This window comes from Cololabis saira, chromosome 2 (assembly GCF_033807715.1).
Source record: "Cololabis saira isolate AMF1-May2022 chromosome 2, fColSai1.1, whole genome shotgun sequence".
In the NCBI taxonomy this organism is placed as follows: domain Eukaryota; kingdom Metazoa; phylum Chordata; class Actinopteri; order Beloniformes; family Belonidae; genus Cololabis; species Cololabis saira.
The window spans coordinates 28,968,410-28,989,715 of NC_084588.1; the positions used below are offsets into that span (position 1 = coordinate 28,968,410).

At 39.9% G+C, this 21,306-nt stretch overlaps 1 protein-coding gene across 10 annotated transcripts in view; it reads left to right on the forward strand.

Moving 5' to 3' along the window:
• plekha7b (pleckstrin homology domain containing, family A member 7b) overlaps positions 1–21,306 on the forward strand; it is a 91,639-nt gene that overhangs the window by 62,938 nt on the left and 7,395 nt on the right. For 5 of the 10 annotated variants that reach the window (XM_061742732.1, XM_061742781.1, XM_061742780.1 and 2 more), the window contains 16 exons: positions 714–892; positions 2,284–2,703; positions 2,925–3,465; positions 7,460–7,543; positions 8,007–8,141; positions 9,026–9,079; positions 11,950–12,021; positions 13,093–13,173; positions 13,796–13,945; positions 14,667–14,768; positions 15,058–15,169; positions 15,784–16,001; positions 16,953–17,159; positions 17,256–17,373; positions 17,540–17,631; positions 19,568–19,783. In XM_061742732.1, coding sequence (XP_061598716.1) covers positions 714–892; positions 2,284–2,703; positions 2,925–3,465; positions 7,460–7,543; positions 8,007–8,141; positions 9,026–9,079; positions 11,950–12,021; positions 13,093–13,173; positions 13,796–13,945; positions 14,667–14,768; positions 15,058–15,169; positions 15,784–16,001; positions 16,953–17,159; positions 17,256–17,373; positions 17,540–17,631; positions 19,568–19,783 — 2,781 coding nt within the window. The remainder of the gene's footprint in view (positions 1–713; positions 893–2,283; positions 2,704–2,924; positions 3,466–7,459; positions 7,544–8,006; positions 8,142–9,025; positions 9,080–11,949; positions 12,022–13,092; positions 13,174–13,795; positions 13,946–14,666; positions 14,769–15,057; positions 15,170–15,783; positions 16,002–16,952; positions 17,160–17,255; positions 17,374–17,539; positions 17,632–19,567; positions 19,784–21,306) is intronic. The other 5 variants (XM_061742741.1, XM_061742752.1, XM_061742758.1 and 2 more) reach the window with 5 other exon arrangements.

Below are 21,306 nucleotides of genomic sequence, written 5' to 3' on the forward strand. Positions count from 1 at the left end.
ATGTAATAAAGCAAGGCGTTTTTTTTTACTTCAGTCAGTGATAGTTTTCACAAATGATTGCAGCTGTTTTAGCCCCTTTTTAGGTCAGCATGTTGCACAGGAGCCAGAGATCATACTCTACAGAAATGCAACTAAAGATTTAAATCATAAAGTTCAGGAGGTAAATCTTTTTTACTCATTTATTCTTGAAATGAAAATGTATCCTAATAAAAAAGACTAAACTCATGAGGAGATAGCATCATCAGCTGCTGAATGTTCTTCTACTTTGGTGACTGTCTGGAGTTGGGAGGACTTGGTGGTTGTGGAGCAACTGAGTTAGTAGTATAAATCCACAGCACCACAGAGAAATTAAAAAGGTAAGCTAATATTTAGCACATGTGGTGATGTATGTGCTCTGACGAAAGGGGCAAATGTAGCCTATAATTGCATTTTCTAAGCTTCTGTATGATTGTTTGCTCCAGATTCTGTGTGCTAAAGGGATTGCAACTGCTTTATTGAAAGTCGGAAGGATTTTTTCTCCATGGAAACTTTTTTTTATTGTTTCTCTGCAGCACTTGCTCCCTCCCTTTTCTTTTTATTCTAAAATGTTGCTGCAAAGCCTCAATGACATGACAGCTGTCAGTGAACAAAGTTTTTTCCTCATCTTCCCCTCTCGCAGCTTCAGCAAGAGTCCATCATCTCTCTCTACCTCTTGATCTGTCCCCCTTTGATAGGCGAGCCACACTGGAATGCGCTCCTACATTTACAATAAGAACTCTGTGATTGGCTCACAGGCAGAACACTGCGGGATGCGGACGTATTTTTTCAGTGCAGACACACAGGAGGACATGAATGGCTGGATCCGGGCCATGAACCAGGCTGCGCTGATGCAGCAGAGTCACACTATAAAGAGGTTGGTCTCCTTCACTCCCATAGATGTTCTGGGCATCTACAGCCCCTTCCAAATAGCGCAGCAGTCTCTATGGCCGAAAGATGTTGTTGTAATTGATCTTTAAGGGAACATCAAATATCAGTTTTCCAAATATGACAATATACAAGAAAATCAACTTCAACCTTAAAATAATGTGAATTATTATTTTACGTTTCAAGCACAAGGACTCCAAAAAAGACAATAAAAGATTTATATATTCATGATAAATTCAATTTATTAATTTTTTTTTAATTAGGAGCCTTCATTTTAACAGTGAGCAGTCCTACATAGCAGGCTCAGCCTTGTCCAGCAGTTCTGGGACACCAAGATGTCTGCAGTATGTGTGTGTATGTGTGTTTGGGGTTGTGTGTAAGTGTGTACGTGCTGTAGCTTGGTTTGCTATACTGGGAATGGGGTTTCTTGCATCTGGGTGCAAATTCAGATAGTCACGAGGAAGAAGAATGTGTGTAGATGATTTTCTATTATATTCAAAAGTGGCAACCAAAGAGATTTTTTTTTTATAACTCTTAGTGCAACGTCAGTGCGTTATACGTTATGAACTGCATTTAGAAAAGCCGGATGTAATGCAGGGCTTACATTTCCAATGCAAAAATGCCACCTAGAGACCAGAGTAAGTACTTTTTTTTTTCCTGGAAAGCCGGAAACGGCCCACATGACAGGCTTGAAATGGGCAATAACATTAAACATTAACTACATGAACTGCTTTGCAGTAATGTGTGAGGTGATCACTTACTACATGTGCCATCTACCAGAACCTGCTCTTCAGTCAACTAAAATATACCTCCATACCATAATGACTATTTCAACTTTCATAATTAACCTTCAAGGGATTATTTGTTAAAAAATTAGCAAGTTAATGACACACTCTGACACAATCAGTGGCACGAGCCCAAGCTTTTTAATGAAGACAAAAGAGCTATCATTGCGGTGTTCTGGTTATTTGCTCTCCATCAAGAGCTCTCATCTATGCTGAAAAATGTAAAACGTTATGGAAACCCTCTGTGGCCTTAATTCATTTTTTTTTTTTTTTTAAATATGCTCCGTATTGTATCTGACCATGTTTACAAGGGTGTCAGATGGATTAAGACACCACCTTTGGTTTCACTGACGATTAATTAAGGTGTCCATTATACTCTATTGACTGCTTCATTCTTGTTTTAAGATTAGTGCTGCACTCCATCAAAATAAGCTATATGTTGAACAGGTGAAACTGGATACAGTTAAATACTTTAACTTTGCATAATCGTTAAAAGATTAACTAGTTTATTACTTGCAATTGAGCTAAATTGTATGAAGCAGTACAATAACATTTTTAAAACAAAGTTGGTCTCTTTTATCTCACTTTTTTGCAGAGAGGTGGAGAGGCCAGAGAAAGTAGCACAATCAGCAGTCGCGCAGACAAACCACATCCACGTCACCCAGAAGTCAACTCAGCCGGAGAGCCTTCACAGGACAGACAGACAGGAACATCAGGATAATGGCATCAGACTGGCTCAAGGGGATGAGGGGAGGTATAGATTGGAGATCCAGGGGAAGCCTGGCCAGTCGGCCCCACAGGAAAGACTGTCCCCAGACAATGTCAATGGCGTCACGCACAAGAATGGACAGCAGACTGTAATTCAAGTGGCTTTACCACCGGAACAAAACGGAAATGTTGTCTATCAGAGGGGTTTTGTTTCACGGCCAGAAACCGAAAAACATGTTCAGAGGAAGAATACGTTGGCTCAGGTGGAGCAGTGGGTCAAAGTTCATAAAGTGGATGCGCCAAAAAGGTCAGTCAGTTTAAATCGACCTTCTATAAATGATGAAACAAACATGCATAAATGCCTCCCTCTAGTGGATAATCTGAGGAGTGCAGATTTGAATTGCTAATTTGTTTTATTTCATTTTTTCTGTACATTAGGATTTCTGTTTGTGGTCAGATTAAATAGTTTATTTTATTTTAATTTAACAATATGAAAGTAAAAGTTTTTATTGTGCTTTTCTGTGTCAGCGCTCTCTCAGCTGAGTACAACCTCCCTCGGCGGACTCCTCCTTTAAAGCCCAAATCCAGCACAGCAGATGCCACCTATCAGTCATTGCCAAAGTCTCACCGTCTCCCATCTGGCAGCAGCTCTCCTCCAGCAGCATGTAAACTGCCCAGCGACTATAAGTACGCTCATGACCGGGTCAGCCACTTCCGCATGTCCACTGATGAGCGAATGGCCACCAAGGAGGGGATGGTGTGGCAGCTTTATGAGTGGCAGCAACGACAGCAGTTCCGTCACGGCAGCCCCACCGCTCCCATTTACACTGGCCCTAACTTCACAGACTCTTCCTCTTTCAGAGTTACCGTGGAGATGCCACGCTCCATCTCTGTCCCTCCATCACCATGTGAAGTCCCACCCTCGATCCCCTCTTCCTTCAAACCCCTGTCCCCACGCAGGCCACACACCCCTTCAGACAGACGCACAATGAGGCCCCTGGACGATGTTGCGCCTGGTGACAGCACAAGATCGAGCTCACCTGGCCATATTTGTGCCCATCTTTCTCAGGTAAAACACCTGCATACATACATGTATCACTGACGTTTTAACTCATGTAGGTTTTTTTTTCTCAATGTTTTTGGTCCAGAATTGCTATTGAGGCTTAAAATGTTATTTGCAGAAGAGAAATATTTACTCGTTCCTTTTTAAGGGAAATGTAAGATTGTATACATTTGCAAAATCGTGACCACAGCAGAAAACTTGACAGTTGTGCATTGGTTCAGGTTCAGGTTCAGGTTCAGGTTACTTTATTGATACCCAAGGGTAAACTGGTTTTGCAGTCGAGAGTTAAACAAGCAGCAGAAAACAGACAATCAGTTCAGGAACAAGCCATTTAAGAAGAACACATACACATAAAACAAGAGACAGCTTCGGCTCGACACAAAGTGCTGCAGTTCATGAAATAAATATAAGAGATAAAAGACATGAGGCTAAAAAAGAATTAAAACACCAAGAGCAAAATTTCCTCCAAGTTAGGAATGGATAAGATCAGAGCAATAAGATAAAAACATTGCAAAAATACATTGTGCTCCGAAAAGTGACTTGTGCAACTTTTGTGCAAACTACAGCTTGTTCACCAGTGTTACTGCAGCTGGAACAAAGCTGTTTTTATAACGTTTTGTTTTACAAAATGGGACTGACAACCTCCGTCCAGAGGGGAGAAACTGAAATTCACTATGCAAAGGGTGTAAACTATCATTTAAAATGGTCGTGGCTATCCGCTGTAACTGCCTGGTGTACAGGGAAGAAGGGTTCAGCTGTGGCTCACCTATCAGTTTACTTGACCATTTCACAATTTGATTCAATGCGTTCTTGTTTTTAATAGAAAGGCTTCCAAACCATGACACCAAAGAAAAAGATAAAATAGACTCAATAAAGGCACGATAAAAAAGAATCATCATGGTTCTGTCAACATTCCAGTAAGACAGTTTTCTCAGACAGTGCAGACGCTGTTGTCCTTTTTTACACACAGTTTGGTTTGCAGATCCGATATGGACACAACTTTGCTTCTTTTAATTGTCCAATGAACTACTTATTGTAATTACAGTGACTCATGTAGAGGGGTGTATGAAAGCACAAATTGCTGCTCGAGTTGTCTGCTAAAACTACAGTAACTCAAAGGCGTTGTTTCATTAATGAGTCTTCGGATGGTCAAGATGGGATCCCCCTGTTCTGACAGCATTCAATAGCTTGATCCACGCTATTGGAATCAGTAATGAAAACAGTCTGGACTGGAGAAAGCGTTGTGGACACAAAGACAATCAAGATTTCTGAGAACAACGTACCGGAGAAGGAGGCAAATAAGTCCTCATGACTGAATTTAAACAGCTGGGTGTCACTTTCTAGGCCAGTACTAGTGATTAGCCAGTGGAAGTCGATGAATAATGGAGTGACAAGTGTCCTTTTTGGTTGATTAAACACCAGACGCTCCGCCGCATTCTGGACCATCTGTAGCATTTTTGCAGGTCATGAAGGGAGCTCTGCTAGAAGAGCGTTCCAGTTGCTCAGGTGAGAGAAAACTGTGGTCTGTACCAGGAGCTGACTGAGTGGCATACTGATGCACAACTGAAAAGAGTTGTTGTCTGGCATGTTCGCTAGATCACAAATGTAACATAAAAAAATATAAAATCTTTACTCCATTTCCAAGGAAATGCACACGTACCAGGTGTACCTAATAAAGAGGCCGATGAGTATATCTATATATTAAACACAAATATATACTAATATATTGTTAAAGATTTGCGTAGAGGAATAAAACCAAAAGCATTTTGAAAATAGCTGTTTTTTGGGTTTATTTTAAATAGGCTGCTAAATCGAGATTTTTTCTTAACTGAAAGCTGGCCACCAAAGATTTAATTTCTCAACATGTAAATTAACATATATAAAAAAACACTATTTGCTTTTCATTGTATATTGTTAACCCTGCATTATACTTAAAAGTACAAAGTTAAAAAAAGGATAATATACACAATCAAATACAGATTTATTGAATATCTAAAAATTTGAATCACTCTGATGAGAGCGGCACGGACACATAACCATGTCCTTTGTGCTCAGTAAAATGTTTAGGACATTAAACTCATTAAAGAAAATGCTGTTTCCTGATTTATTTATTTTTTAGGTTTACTGCAGAGGTTGTTAATATAATACAATAACATTATATGGCTTTTGGATATTGGCAGTCTGCAATCTGTGTGAGCTAACAGTTTTATTTCATTTCTTTTTGTCTTCACTTAATATAGTTTAGCTATCTATCATTGAACTCTGGCTTCACATTGACAAAATGGTTCTTTGGTTAATCCAAAGAATAACTGACATACGTAGTAACGAGAAATTAAAATAACATCCAGCTGTAAGACGCTGTAGTTTGACCACATTATGTCCTGAATGTTGGGAACATTTCCATCAACGTGAGAAAATAAGTGCTGGTGGGTGTGTTTCCACACCGCTATCACACTCAGAACAGAGACCTGTACATGGAAAATACTGAGTAAAGCGAGGAGAATCTATCCCACCATAAACTTGTTTGTACTTAGATTTGGGCACTTTAACACTGTGCTGTAATACAGTCACACAGTAAACCCCAGTAGTCTGTCATTGGTGTGGGACTGGGGTGAAACTGGGTGAATCACACGTAATAAGCGAGATGACAAAGCTCTCAATTCTCACGGTAGCTTTGGATGCGAGGTATCTGGCGATGTCAACACGTCGCAAACTCACAAGCACAGCATGGGAAGATCAGCGTAAGCAGCCTGAGAAGGCTCCAAGCTTTCAGCACACGCACTTTGATGCTCATGTGAATCGCTCCCCCATTCACACAGTCCACGCCCAGGCGTACTCCACAGGTGGTGTGAGCGCGTATGAGTGAAAAGTCGCTGCTCTGCCGTTTCCCCCAAATCTGCACAACGCTCAGACAGCACCACTGCCGCCACAGGAGCCGGAGCGAGGGGACGTCATGCTATCCACACCCTGCGCTGTCTCTCCACCACACCCTCCACATGTGAAACGCTCTCTCTCCAAACCGTCACCACAATTGCCCGTGCACACAAGCCTCACAACCAACCCGATGGCCTTACACAAGTAAACAAAGTGATGCAGATGCTCTGCTGCTGCCATCATTCACCGAAGTGACAAGACACTAATTACAACCACTGAACGGAGTAATGCGCAATTATAGGAAGCCCTTTAAAGGAAGATGCGTTTTTAACAAAGGCAGCCACAGTGCCTGTGCTAGGAGGCAATGTTTATGGCGACTAATTTTAGTCAGAGCTCAGCTTTGGTGCACCCGGCATCTCCGAGGCTGATGATGTTCTCTGGCTGGAGCGCACTTAAGTAACGGCAATCCGTATGCCTCTGTGGAATATCATTAAGAAGTATATTTTATTAGCGGCTAATCCAATTTGCCCAGGGCTTCTCAGCACCCTATAAACATCTTTACTGTATCTCAAACATCAGCAGCGGACTCTTTCTTCTGATCTCGCATTTAAATAAAAAACCTATTATACAGCAAAAAAATTGTGGCATGGGAATCTCAAAGGAACGGCTTACAGTGCTTCTCTTGCTAGTAGCAAACAAATGTTATTTTAAGAAAGCAGGTTTGGTCTAATTTATGTGTAGCTAATTAAATCTCTTGTTGTTTGTGTCCTTTTAAGGTTCTGTAGCGGGCCGGGTTTTTCGTTAATTCCGTGTGTTAAGCAAAAATGTCACATTTTTCCAAGCCCTGTAGCATCTGAAACTCAGGGCACACCTTGTTTCAAATAAGTGTAGCAATGATGAAAGGAAGAAAAAGGGATGGATGAAAAATGAAAAAATAAATAAACTGCTGTGTAGTCAAATTTGTTTGCAGACTTTGAGGCAAAGGTTTAACTTTGATTTGGCGTGATAGAGCGGTCTTCCTCTCACTTTCAGCACACTGTTGAAAATGATTTAGGGAATTATGCATTCTGTTTGATTTTGAATAAGACTGTGTGATAACAAGGAGCTGTGTTGCATTTTTCTGCAGACTTCCCAAATGGAGAGACGGTCCGTGCCGTCCATGGGCTACATCACACACACCGTCAGTGCTCCCAGCTTGCATGGCAAAACGGTATGGCTCTCTGTTTGTGTCAACTACATAACTTAATTTCTTTAACATGCCTGTTAATTTGTGTTAAGAAAAAAATAGCTCCGCCATGTAGAAAAAGCCTGAACATGTAAAAATTGGCTAAATCTGGTCTAAATATCTGAGCAATACAGCCCCTCAGTGACAGAATCAAGATGTGGAATCAAGAGGTGTGTTTTAACAACCTGGTTTATTTTATATTGTTTATGTACAATAGGTTTATTAGTTCTAATAATCCTGCTGTCCTCCCAAAACCTGCATAGAGCAGCTCTGGCTTTTATGTTTTAAAAACAACAGGAGCAGCAGTATCCCAGCCTCTGTGTCGCTCAGCTCTCTCAGCTGCTGTTGAAACAAGCCACTCTATTGCTCAGATGGTTATCGAATATTGTCTCTCATCCCTCTGTGCCTTCGCTGGCCTCTGACCCCCTAAACTTGGGCTTGGCTGCAGCCAGAGGAGCTGACTCTGCTCCTCATTCAACTTCGGAGGCACCAGGCCAAGATGGCTGGCGTGCATAGCCCCAGCAATGCGTTCGCTCACCTGCAGCATCCACAGCACAACGGCCTTCTGGGCCCCAGCATGCAGGTCAGGGAACCTCACTCCTCCCTAACGCGGCACACTGCAACCCCTGCCAGTGCGATGTGGTCCCCCTCTCCCCAGCTACTCCTACCCATCACCCCCCTGACATTTTGACAGTCTCTGCAGTTTGTCGGTACCGCTTGGTTGTCTGCCTTTATTCAGCCATTTGAGCATGGGCTGTACCGTACTTATTAGCCACACTTATGTGACTCTTGAGCTAGTGTTACTTATAAAAAACTGAGGAATGCTATCAGAGCTTTGTGTGATAGTATTTAAAAAAAGTTATCGGCCATATTTAAAGCATGTTGCTTGTCGAATGTGCTTGTTCTGTCTACTCGTCTTAGTTTGATAGATGTCTAATGTTGCATAACCACTAAAGAAGGTCAGATGATCCACGCATTTATATTTGTGTGCCCTTATAAATCTTTTGTTCTCGGGGGGTTATCATTCTGAAGCAGCCACCAGACCACAGCCCTATGAGTTTATGAGGAAAATAAACTGCTGTTAAGACTAGCAGACCACAGTGAAGCAGCAGTGGTGCTCAGTAATGACAACTCCACCCAGTTTCTGACATCTAACCATTCTCTGGCCATTCTCCATGCTCATGAAGAAATATAAACACTCCTTTTGACCACATATCATGCACACAACGTATGTTGCTCAGTGGTGCAAGAGGTCACATATGACCCATTAAACCAGCTAAAAAATTGCACAATCACCTAATTATAGTTTGGCTTGTGTAACTATAGTTAATAACACAGAGGAGGACGTATGCTGTAATTGAGATCAAGATAATTAAAGTTCTCTTAGCAAAAGCTCGAACAGCTGGTCACCCATTATCCTATACAGACTCATTTCAAATGATTTGTCTCTCCACTGCTCATTTAAAGGCTGATGATACTTACATACAACTGAAGAAGGACCTGGAGTATCTAGATCTGAAGGTGGGCTCCAACAAAACACATGCCAGTTTATCTTTCTCATCCTGTTCTCCATCTCCTCACTCTGGACCACTCCTGTTCATCCCTCCTACCTCCAACACCTGCTTCCCTGTTCTCCCACTGTCTCCTCTGTCGTATGCTGTGCTTTTTTTTAACTGTGCCTTTCTGGTTAACTTGACTTATCTTTTAACAGTCTTCTACTTTTGTGCATTCTCCATTGGAAAATAAAAATTATGCGTTTGACATCATACTCAAGTAAAAGCCAATGTGTCTTTGGAGATGATACTGCTGGAAGCACAGTAGTGGGGTAAAGCCGTCATATCAGCACATGACATTCCCATCAGGATCGCCTGATGGGAATCGTTAGATTTTATGTTTTCATTTACACATGAGTGAACTACCAAGATGTTTGAGTTATGTTTGAGCTCCAATTCGCCATGAAATTATTATTTTTTTAAACCCTTTAAATACCTATGATTTCTGCATTTGAGCACTCTCTTATGCAGATATACATCGGTCTATAAATTCAACATTTATTCCCAATTGATTTGTATGCTGAACACCACATTGTATCAGTAAAAACCTGAGTTGTGTTTTGGAACATCGAGTGACCAAACCTGTAACATATCTCCATTTGCTGTTTCAAAACAGATCCCAACTTTTTGAGCCAACAATCATTTCAGTGCATGATGTATTTGAAAAACCCCACTTAGATTTCAGGGTGTTGTTAGTATGTAAGGACGGTGTGCATAAAACCTGTAGAAGTCCATCCCACTGCTTTTCAAATGGAATGTGATGCATCCGTGGAAGTCATGCAGGATTTTGCATGGATGAATCTAATTATCGGATCATCTGCTGTGACGCACCCCAACACTGTCCTGATTTGAGATGAACTGTTAGAAGCTGTAATGGTATATGCCTTCCTGGCATGCTGTTGGGAATTTCTGTTTGTATTGAAAGTCTGTTGAAATCACCATTTTGTTTTGGTTTGTTTGCTAGAGCTTGACAGACGACCCGATGACTCAGAGCTGCTCTTTTAAAATTAAACTTTCAACAACATTAAGTAGTGATCACTTACTGGGATCAGTTGGAGACACAGTATTTGTACAAATTACACATTTCTTCAGTTTTTACACAAATGATGTGTTTTTAGCTGCAAACAGCAAAGTGAGCAAACCCTGCTGGTTTTCCATCGTATTGTACTGCAAAGACAGTTAATTAAGGTGTGACATCACTCCCAACCTGACAATCACGTTCAGTGGTAAATGCAAAGCATTGTATATGATTATGACTACTAACATCTCAGAGTCTCTACTGAACAGACAGACGTGGAAGAAAAAGTGTAATTGTCAACATTATATGGGGTGGTATCTCAGCCATCCAGGTTGATTGTAAAAAGCTTAAATAGGAGACTATTGGACATTTTCTTTTCTTTTTTTAATTACTTGGTTGGGAGATTCAGCCTGATAAGCTGTTGTTGTGCCATTCAAGTGACATTTATAATCGCCCATGTTACACCTATATGACAAAAGCAGTGGTTAACTAACAACAAACTAAATAGTCGAATGCTCCAGGACCCACATTCTCTTGTTTAAGCCATGCTAATGCTAGCCAGGACTCGGCTTCACTGTTCCAGAATAATGAAAATCCTTAGGCAGATGAGGTAGATCCTCTTTTCAGTTGAAACTATTCAAGATTAAGCACAGCTCTCAAATACTTATTCTTAACTTTAATTTGAGTAATTTGAGGTTATTTTGCTAGTATTTGACATTGAAACCTGACACGTGATTGGTTAGCTTCAGATTTGATGTAGAGTTGCGGTTGAGACAGAGATGTACAGTATGTTGATACGAGGGATCAGTAAGCGATTGATGAAGTGAAGATCAAAATGATAGTATGGCTAATCAAAATTTTACCAGAGCTTTGAATAATAATTGATTTGCAAGAAATCTAAATTATATTAAAAAAAATGGTAAACCGATTATTGTGTCTGATCAAAAAATGTCCTTTGTCACAAACAATTAAACAAATCTCCTTGACAATAAAAAGTGATTTCGTAACCATAGGCCGAGAAAAATGGCTGCAAAAATGAAAGCCAAAAAACAGAAAGTACTCATTGCTGTTGCTGGAAAAAGCAAAAGCAAAAGAACAAAATGAAAAGCTGAGCTTTTTAATCATACAGCAGGACAATTAACCTGAAACCAAAACAAAAATAAAGCCAGTATCTGGCAATACCTGCCTAAAAACGGGCAGACAAGCAGGAGCTGCAGGTAACTACTGCAGGTTCAGGTCAAATATAGATTTAAACTTGTAATTATTTTCCACATAATAAAAATATTCTATCAAATGTACGTATCTTATTGCTTTAGCTCTCATATATTAAAACTATTTGATCCCTAATTAACTATTTAATAATTATTGCAGTCCATTATAGTATGTTTTCATTAATTTCAAACTGAATGTACAGATGTGCAATTTTATTGATTCATGATCAGAATGCCCTTCTCAAAGGTCCAAAGAACTCAAGTTCAGCTTTGTAAAAGATAAGATCAAAATATCAGTTGTTGTTTTCCTCCCGAACTGTCCATATAAACGATCTGGATATGTAAGTGGAGCAGCTCTGAGGTTTTAGGGTTGTCTTGAAACATGAAGATGCAGAAAAATCAGCACAGATGTTTTTGCTTTGGTTTTGTAATTCCAGCTCACACTTCTTTTTTTGTGTTCTTCATCATTTTATTCAGTCTGACTTGTATATTACTCTAATTGTGTGTCATAAATGAAAGAAGATGCTGTTCACTTGAGTTTACAAAGGGAGTGGACTCAAATATGTCTTTGGTGGTTATTTTTCATTTTGTGACCATTATGAATTTCAGGTCACTGGACGGGAGAGTTTCAAAAAAGAGAGAACATCAAGGCCGGTGAAAATAGCAGAGAGTGACGCTGATGTAAGTGAATCACAATGTTCTCAGGATTTACAGAAGAAGGACTCTTTATTTTCTCTAAGATCTCCATGTCAGACTTCTGACAATCCCCAACAGAGACGAGCTGATTTTAGTCTGACTTTACAGTGTGTTATGGTGCCGTTTTTTCTGTATGTGTGTTCTTAAGTTGTGGTAAACAGAGGCTGCAGAGGGACGGGAACGTATGCACATTGCAACACTGTGGGGACACCCATCCGCACTGCACACTGAAGGCCTGAGAGTATCGACCACAGCTTTTATTTTCCTCCCTGCAATTTAAAGGGAAAAATACATGTAATGGGAGTTTTAGATGTCGAGCTGTTAAATTTTTCAGTTTGATTTGCCTGATCCTGCTTTTCTGAGTCTTTGTTTTCAGCTGAATAGCGGTAAATAAGATGGATGTCCTGGCTTTTCATCATTAGCATTGTTCCAATTTAACAATTTATAAGAAATTTCCAGTAAATTTGTCTGAACAATTAATATTTCATGCAATTAAAAACAACAATATGTGGCAGCAAAATAAAAACAGCTTAATTATTAATTGAACAGAATGATAAATAGATCTGAGAAGAAGAAAAAAAGCACTGTGTGAGGAGACTGTGAACCAGGCAGCCTTATGTTGTTTTCATAAACACATAACCCATTTCTGGGAAAACAAATCTGCCACGCTCTGTAAACACGGCTTTCTCCAAAAGTGAATGCAAAAAAATAGATTTTTGATTATGATTACTTATAATGGATATTATCAAATTTTGCGCCACAAACCAGACAGTATAGAGCCGTTTGATATCTCTCACTGCGCTGATGAGGATTCCTCTGGGCTTTTCACAAAGATAAGCCTTATTGACAGACACTGAATACTACAGTAGACGATCAATTCATCTCTCCCGTTGCAGAGAAGTACTGAATGAAGACAAGAATGGAGCAGTTGTTATAACCACATGCTGTGTGTAGTCACTGCTTCATATCTTTCCTGCTCCTCTGTTGCTTTGTTTCTACACGTTTCTACACTTTGCTTCCCTGAAATCTTCTGATTTATTTTCTTCTCCCCTTTAGGTGAAATTAAGTCGACTGTGTGAACAAGACAAAATTCTCCAGGAGCTAGAAGCCAGGATATGCACTTTGAAAGAGGATAAGGTTTTTGTTTTATGTCTTCACTGTGTCTAAAATATATATATATATATATATATATATATATATATATATATATATATATATATATATATATATATATATATATATATATATATATATATATATATATATATTCATACAACTGATTTTTTTTTTGATTTTTTTTTCACTGTTAGTACTTAAAGTTCCCCTCTGTGTAAGCTTGGCAGTGCTGATTTGATATCTGTGAAGAGTTTAATACCACGGAGGTGTTTTCACTGTCCTTCTATGTGGATTAAAGCCTTTCTGAGATTGAAACAAGGTGGAAGGTGAATTTTACATTTCACGAATTCAGTAGTCAAACGCTTGTTTGACGCTAAAAGCTGCACGAGGTGGACTTTCTGGTTTGTGCTTGTGCACCGCTCTAACAGCTTGTCAGACCAAGTGATGGGCGTGGCCTCCGACACAGAGAGTTCAAATAAGAGAAAAAGACAAAAACATGAAGTAATAGTGTTATTAAGACTTTACTTCCACACTTTCGAACATGCTTCGAAGGGGATTTTAAATGTGCTTGTCTGCCTGTTCTCCTGTGTGGTTTATAAGGGCATCCTGCCTTTTCCTTTTTTTTTCGTTTCATGCTATTTAGGACAAGTTGGAGTCTGTGCTGGATGTTTCCCACCAGCAGATGGAGGAGTATAAAGATCAGCCGGCTCACGCTGAGAAAATTGCCTATCAGCAGAAATTGCTTCAAGAGGATGTGGTCCACATCAGGGCTGAAATATCGAAGTTCTCCACAGTAAGACTCAACACTCACAAGTACATTACAGTTACAATGGGACCTTCTTTGACCTGTTAAACGTCTTACATGCTCAGCTGTCCTCCTCCAACATGAAATCCTCTATGAAATACACACTAATATGTGTATTTCTTGGTTCGAAACAAGCCTTCCTTTCTATTTTAAGTTGTTCCCTTCTAATGGTTTCAGCAAGTAGCACAATGTTTTAGGTTGACTGACCATCTAAATGAGTGATTTGGGGACAAGCCTGAGACTACAAAAGACACCGATGAGTGCATTTTTTCTGTCACTTTGGTCAAAATGTTTTTTGGATATTCAAAATGTTCCCTTTGAGGGGAAAATTATGAGTTTCAAAACAGCATTTACGAATCAACCACAAGAGTGCATGAAGGGAAATGAGTGCATCTGTATTTCTGACTGCCAGAGATGTTTCCAATCATTCTGGTTGTATTCAAATGTTCTCAGTGGATGTTGTAAGTAGTGTATGTATACAGATTCATTCAGATTGGGAAAAAAAGTGTTTTGAAGTGAGGAATTGTTATGAAACTCAAGTAATTGAAGACACTTGTTTCTGATTTCAACTCATCTCACACGAGCCTGTGCGGAAAGTGCGACCGCACATTTCTTGAATCTGTTATGAAGCAGTGGTTCATGAGGAAAGTACATACTCTCACAGCTATTTCTTGTCTTGTTATAACATGGGGTCTGTGCCGTTGTATAGGAGATGGAAAACGCCTGGAATGAGTACTGCCAACTGGAGAGAGATGTGGACTGGCTGAAGTCAGCCCTGCAGGGACAGATGAACCGCATTGATCTTTCTCAGGTCTCTGCCTCAGTGATCCATATTCACAAGCGGTCATTCATTCACTTTCATGCATGGGTGTGGGTGAGAACGGGTTGCAGATTAAAGATGTCATACACTCAGACAAAAGAAAATAAAATGATTTATGATTTGTATCAACTCAGAGGACCATCCATCAGAATAAATTTAAATCCCTGCATTGGAAAAAGAAGGCTTTTCATCAGTTATGCATCAACTTAGTATGTGAAATGATGTGCTAAAGAAAATTTCTGTTCTTTATGTGCAAGTGTGTCTGTTTTTCTGTGAGCAGCAAGAGAAAGTTCAGATCAGAAAGGAACTGTGGAGGATTGAGGATGTTATCGCAGGCCTCAGCACCAGTAAAGCCAACTACAAAGTCACTATCTCCTCTATTACCAACCCAGGTGAGGCACCACATGCACCTCATTTACGAGTCCAACTACTGCTGACTGTGTGATACAGTAAAAACCATCCGGTTGTGTTCTGGTATCTTAATATTAAGGGACAAATCTTATGCCCTTTCTTCAAAAGTTCACACAATTTCCTAAAATATGACGGAAATGCCTGTGACATGCTTTGATCAAAATACCACAAAGATACAGCGCAAAAAAGAGATTTTTTTTCATAGTGGCCTAGTTTAGAGAGAGGAAATTCACCTCTCTCTTCTGCCGGTTGTGCCTCTTTGTAAAACGGCGTTCCAGCTTTTTCACTACCCAGGATGGTGGGAAGTTGGGTGGAGATATTCCAATCTGATATGGGTCTGTGATGTCACAGTACCAGCAGCTCTGAATGCTCACACAGTGAGATGTTTTTAGACCGAGGCAGCCTCAAGGTGACAGGGTGGTGGTTTTTGAGTTAACAGTGACTTGAGACAACTATAGAAAACCCACAAAGAAAAAACATATTTTTTCTCCAAATAATACCTTTTTATATATATTTGTTATACTCTTAGCTAATTACTTAAATGTGTCCCAAATGAAAAGAGAGCAGTATTTTTACACTGTGTGTATTCATGCAGCATGTTCTTACGCACTGAATTCCCCAGAGAGGAAATTTGTGCCTTCGGTGTCGGTGTCATCAGTGCCTTCTGTGTCTGGGAGCTCGTCTGCTATGGAGATGAGATTGTTCCAGCAGCAGCAGCAGCAGAGCCCCAGTAACCAAGACCCCACCCTTTCTGGCAAACCCAGCGAGCAGCCCTTACACCATTCTCCAGCTGTTTTCAGTGGGTTTAAATGGGTAAGTGACCCTCAAGCAGATGTTTTTTGCTTTTTTTTTATTTGCAGAGCAAACTCTTTGTATACGAATCATATTGTGTCTGACTGTGACCATTGGTTGTTAACGCCAAAAGATTAGTTGTTTCCCTTTTATCAGTGTTTCCTTTTCCACTTTTTTTAAAGAACGATAACATTTTCTATCATACTATCATGCTTTTTTTAAATAATGATAAATAAATTGCCATATAAAATAATGATATTGAGTAATTCACTTTTTTCAACTTGCTCATTGATAAGAAAAAGCAAAAACAAAAAAAAAGTATTTTTAACTTACTAGAGTATACAATTTGAGTCTTTTCTTTTTATTCCTTTTTCTGCCTCAGTTCGTGATACAGTATAAAAGTCACGTGGGATACCTGCACTTAAGTAATATTTCAGAAGCAACACATAGTAAAACTAATAATTTGAATGTGGCTAAAACTCAAGCACTAAAGTTTATGGTGATAAAAAAGAAGTAGGTTACGTTTTAACATTTTTGGCATAATAGTAAAATAGTAAAAAAAAAGTGGGCACAGGTGATATGAAAAGGTACACTGATTTGGGACTCAAAGGAGGCACATTGTAATTATTGTTTTGTCATTTTTCAGCCTTAAAGATTACTGTACAAACCAAAACAGTGTATTTTTGTTCCATCAACAAAATAAGATATGTTTGAAGTCCTTTAGACATGATTCTGGTTTCTGATAATTCTGCTGCTCATTCTACTGTTCTGCTGGTGGGGATGAAGAAACATGAACAAAACTGAAAGGTATGCTTCATGTTTCTGAAGTGGACTTGTGTTAAGTGGTAAAATGTAGTCAGGGTCTTACTTGCAGTAAATGGTACTTACTCAAACAATGAGCTGCTCAGAAGGACACCAAAGGAGCAGAGAAAATGTCTGGCTCTCACTCAAGTTTTTCTGAGTTGGTCACAGTTATTTTGTGTGCAGAGTGAGGACGATGTGCCTCCCAGACCTCCTCTACCTCAGCTATACAGCCCTGACGAGAATCCCCCCGCTGTGCCGCCGTTGCCCCGGGAGACGACAGTCATCAGACACACTTCCGTACGTGGCCTCAAACGACAGTCAGATGAACGCAAAAGGGACCGAGAGATTGGCCAGTACACAAACGGGGACGGCAAGGTGCATGCAGGATGTGTGCGGTTTTTTCTGTTTGTCCTGCTGAAATGTGCACATGTGAGCTTGTTTCTTACCTAATATCCTCTGTGTCTTTCTCAGTCGGAACTCAGACCTTTCCTGAGTGATCCAGAGCTCATGGGAGCTGGAGATGGCTCCAGTCACATCAGTGTTGTAGTATCCAGTCATGATGGAGGTTACCAGACTTTACCTAGTAGAGGTACAAGCCAAGACCTTTTGCAGTATTTTGTTTTGTATCAATTTATATTTATTCCGTTGTTTTGATGTTTTTGCATATTTGCCATGAATTCCAACCCACCACGAAATGTGTACACTTCTATAAAGTTGAGAACTGCGTTTGTTAGTATTTGTTGGCTTCTCCTCAGGAGTGGCTGGCTCCTCTCTGAGAGTGAATCAGTCTTCGAGCATCTCCTCATATGTGACTCTCCGGAGATCAGCCTCAGCAGTTGGGGTGAAGGTGAGGCTCGTCATTAAATGAAAAAGAGCTGTAAAGTAGCGCTGAGAGAATTTGCAAAATTATTCGATCAAGCAGACACCGTAGTATGTCACTCTAGTTGTGGACAGCATGAGCAAATTACTCACAACTTCAGCTCTTACAAAGATGCTCACACTTGTTGATGATCAAATGATCAAGTGTATTTGATCAGTAGCGGCTGGTGCCACTTGTCCTCTTAAATCAAAAGGAGGCACTAAGGATATACAGTGGGGCAAAAAAGTATTTAGTCAGACACCAGTTGTGCAAGTTCTCCCACTTAAAAAGATAAGAGAGGCCTGTCATTTTCATCACAGGTATATCTCAACTATCCATCCATCCATGTTCTACACCCGCTGTATCCTTTGCAGGGTCATGGGGTCTGCTGGAGCCTATCCCAGCTAATTTCAGGCAAGAGGCAGGGGTTCCCCCTGGACAGTTCGCCAGAAAATCACATTGTCTGATTTTTAAAGAATTTATTTGCAAATTATAGTGGAAATAATTGGACAGATTTCCTCCTGCAGAAATCCACCAGCAGCTCCTTTGTCTTGGTGGAGTTTAGGTGCAGATGGTTGTTTGCACACCATTCAACGAAGGAGCCCACAAGCCCCTGTACCTGTACTCCTCCCCCTTCCCCTCACTCACACAGCCAACAATTGCGAGGAATATAAGGATAAATATTGATTTATTGGTGGAAAAATGTATATTTTCTTGGCTGCCACCAGCTCTTTAATACGTACATCAGAAAAGAACAATTCACGGTAAAATATAATCTATTTTTCAATTCAAATTCAAATTTTGGTGTCACAAGCTTGAAACATCGACTGATTTCCATGCAGTGGTATCAAGATATACAGCACAAGAATTAAGGAGTTTGTTTTTCCACACTGGTTTCCAGTTTGAATGTGGGATGTTTCCAAACTTCATGCAGCTAGTCTAAAAAAACATAATCACATTTGATATTCCAAGATGTGGAATAAGTTTATCCTACAATTGAATCAGTTAAACTCTTAAGCACTCCATAACATTGTTTTAAGCTCATCTCCTTAAAAGCTGTTAAGGTCTGCAGGATTTGGTGCTGCAAAGCATCTTGAACTGTCTGTATGTGTAAAGCTGTCAACAGTTTAATTACAGTGGGGCAAAAAAGTATTTAGTCAGCCACCAATTGTGCAAGTTCTCCCACTTAAAAAGATGAGAGAGGCCTGTAATTTTCATCACAGGTATGTCTCAACTATGAGAAACAAAATCCAGAAAATCACATTGTCTGATTTTTAAAGAATGTATTTGCAAATTATAGTGGAAAATAACTATTTGGTCAATAACAAAATTTCATCTAAATACTTTCTTATATAGCCTTTGTTGGCAATGACAGAGGTCAAACATTTTCTGTAAGTCTTCACAAGGTTTTCTACACTGTTGCTGGTATTTTGGCCCGTTCCTCCATGCAGATCTCCTCTAGAGCAGTGATGTTTTGGGGCTGTCACTGGGGAAAACGCACTTTCAACTCCCTCCAAAGATTTTCTATGGGGTTGAGATCTGGAGACTGGCTAGGCCACTCCAGGACCTTGAAATGTTTCTTACGAAGCAACTCCTTCGTTGCCCAGGCGGTGTGTTTGGGATCATTGTCATGCTGAAAGACCCAGCCACGTTTCATCTTCAATGTCCTTGCTGACGGAAGGAGGTTTTCACTCAAAATCTCACGATACATGGCCCCTTTCATTCTTTCCCTTACATGGATCAGTCGTCCTGGTCCCTTTGCAGAAAAACATCCCCAAAGCATGATGTTACCATTTTCATTTTTCAAGCCTTAACATTACTATACTTTCTCATTAGGTCAGGTTTTTTTTTCTTTCACTTTTTTTGCTGTCTGCTGCACCTTTCGCTCTTCTTCTCAGCTTTTTTTCCCTCCCACTCCTCTCAGGAGAGACCAAAAAGTGCCTTGGAGCGTCTGTACTCCGGGGACGGGTCGCAGCAGCAGAGGGGGAAGATGAGCGCCGATGAGCAGCTGGAGAGGATGAAGAGGCACCAGAAGGCCCTTGTCCGCCAGCGCAAACGCACCCTGAGTCACGGCGATCGTCACGCATCCCCATCACCGCGCGCCTCCTCCTCACGCCCACTTTCAGCCGACTTGGGATCAGTACGTTACTAGAACAGTACCACTCGTCACACTCCCATGCATGACGACAGTAGCAATGCATGCCTTTTACTCAGCGTAGTCACTTTCCTTTTTGCTGATATTACAGAGTTGATACTCAACCATTAATTTAGTGCAGTATGGTAATTCACTGTGTTGCTCGAACTGCTTATTTATTACATGTTCTTTCAGTCATTCACAGGTCTTTTTCACTGCAGATATTTTTGCATGGATAGCAGGAAAAGGCACAAGAGTTAATATGGGATATTAATGCTGGCTCGGTTTATTCATTTTGAATATGTCAGGATGATAGAAAACCAACACTGAGATTATGAGGCCTTTGAACTAAAAGGATTGAAATGAATATGATTTACAACATCTGTGCTTGTCGTTATATTACATGATGAAATATCGCAAGTGAAAAGGACCTTTACAAAGAAGTAGGTAACAGTTCTTACTTAATAAAACGTAGGACAAAAAGTGTTTTCTGTGCCTATATTGTGGTTGAGATATACATATCTATGTATATAGATATAGATATACTGTATTTATCTGTATCTATATACTGTTTGAAATGTTTGCTCTCAATCTTTAGAAATCACATTCTAAACACTAATATTTCTTTTTGCATCCTTTCTTTACCATTCTTAATTGATTTTCTCATTTTACACTAATCTCAACACTAATACTAAACTTTCTTTTGTCCAAGTCATTACATTTTCTTTTCCTGTCATGTTCTGCTCACCAGATTCACATCTCCGCTCATTTAGATATTAGAGCTCACTCTTTCCCTGCCGTTTCTGTCTCTAATCTGTCCATCTATGTGTGTGTAAGTGTGCGCGAGACCGAGAGAGAAAGGACGAGGCTCCATATTTTTGAATCACTAAACATTTACATAAACAGAAGAATGTCTATTAAAGCTCACTCACTTAATCCTATCAGAGTAGTTGCTGCAGGATGTTTGTTCTTTATGACGATAAAGATGTGAGTAGTGGGGATGATTTAGGTCTTACTGTTGTATCTTTTTTTATATCTTAATCTTATAAAAGTGTTAATTGCTAATAAAAACAACATTTTTAAATGTGAACATCGCCAAACAATAATAAACTTTATTTTTTAAAGAATTCATATGGCCATGTTTTTTGTTTGTTTTTTCTTTTTTGCATTTTGTTAATGAAAAAACAACATACAGTACAGTATGGTACGTTTGGTGGAAATGTTTCTACTTTGAACAAAGGCTTCTTTTATGTTTTTGTCTCTGGTTTTGTCCCGTTCTTGTAACTGTTGTAGACACTCGGCATGCTTCTCTGAGTGGTTCACTTCCATGTAAACATGCATTCCCACCATGCATGTGCCCTCTGTTTGCCCCAGCTGCAACTGTTCACACAGCAAAACACTGTATAGCTTTTTTTAGATCACGTAAAAGCCAAGTGAGAACTAATTTGCTGTAACTGTGGGTTTCAAGTGTTGTCAAGTGAAACAAGTGTGTTTCCCTTTGCATCAGTGCAACTCAACAGCAGCACCCT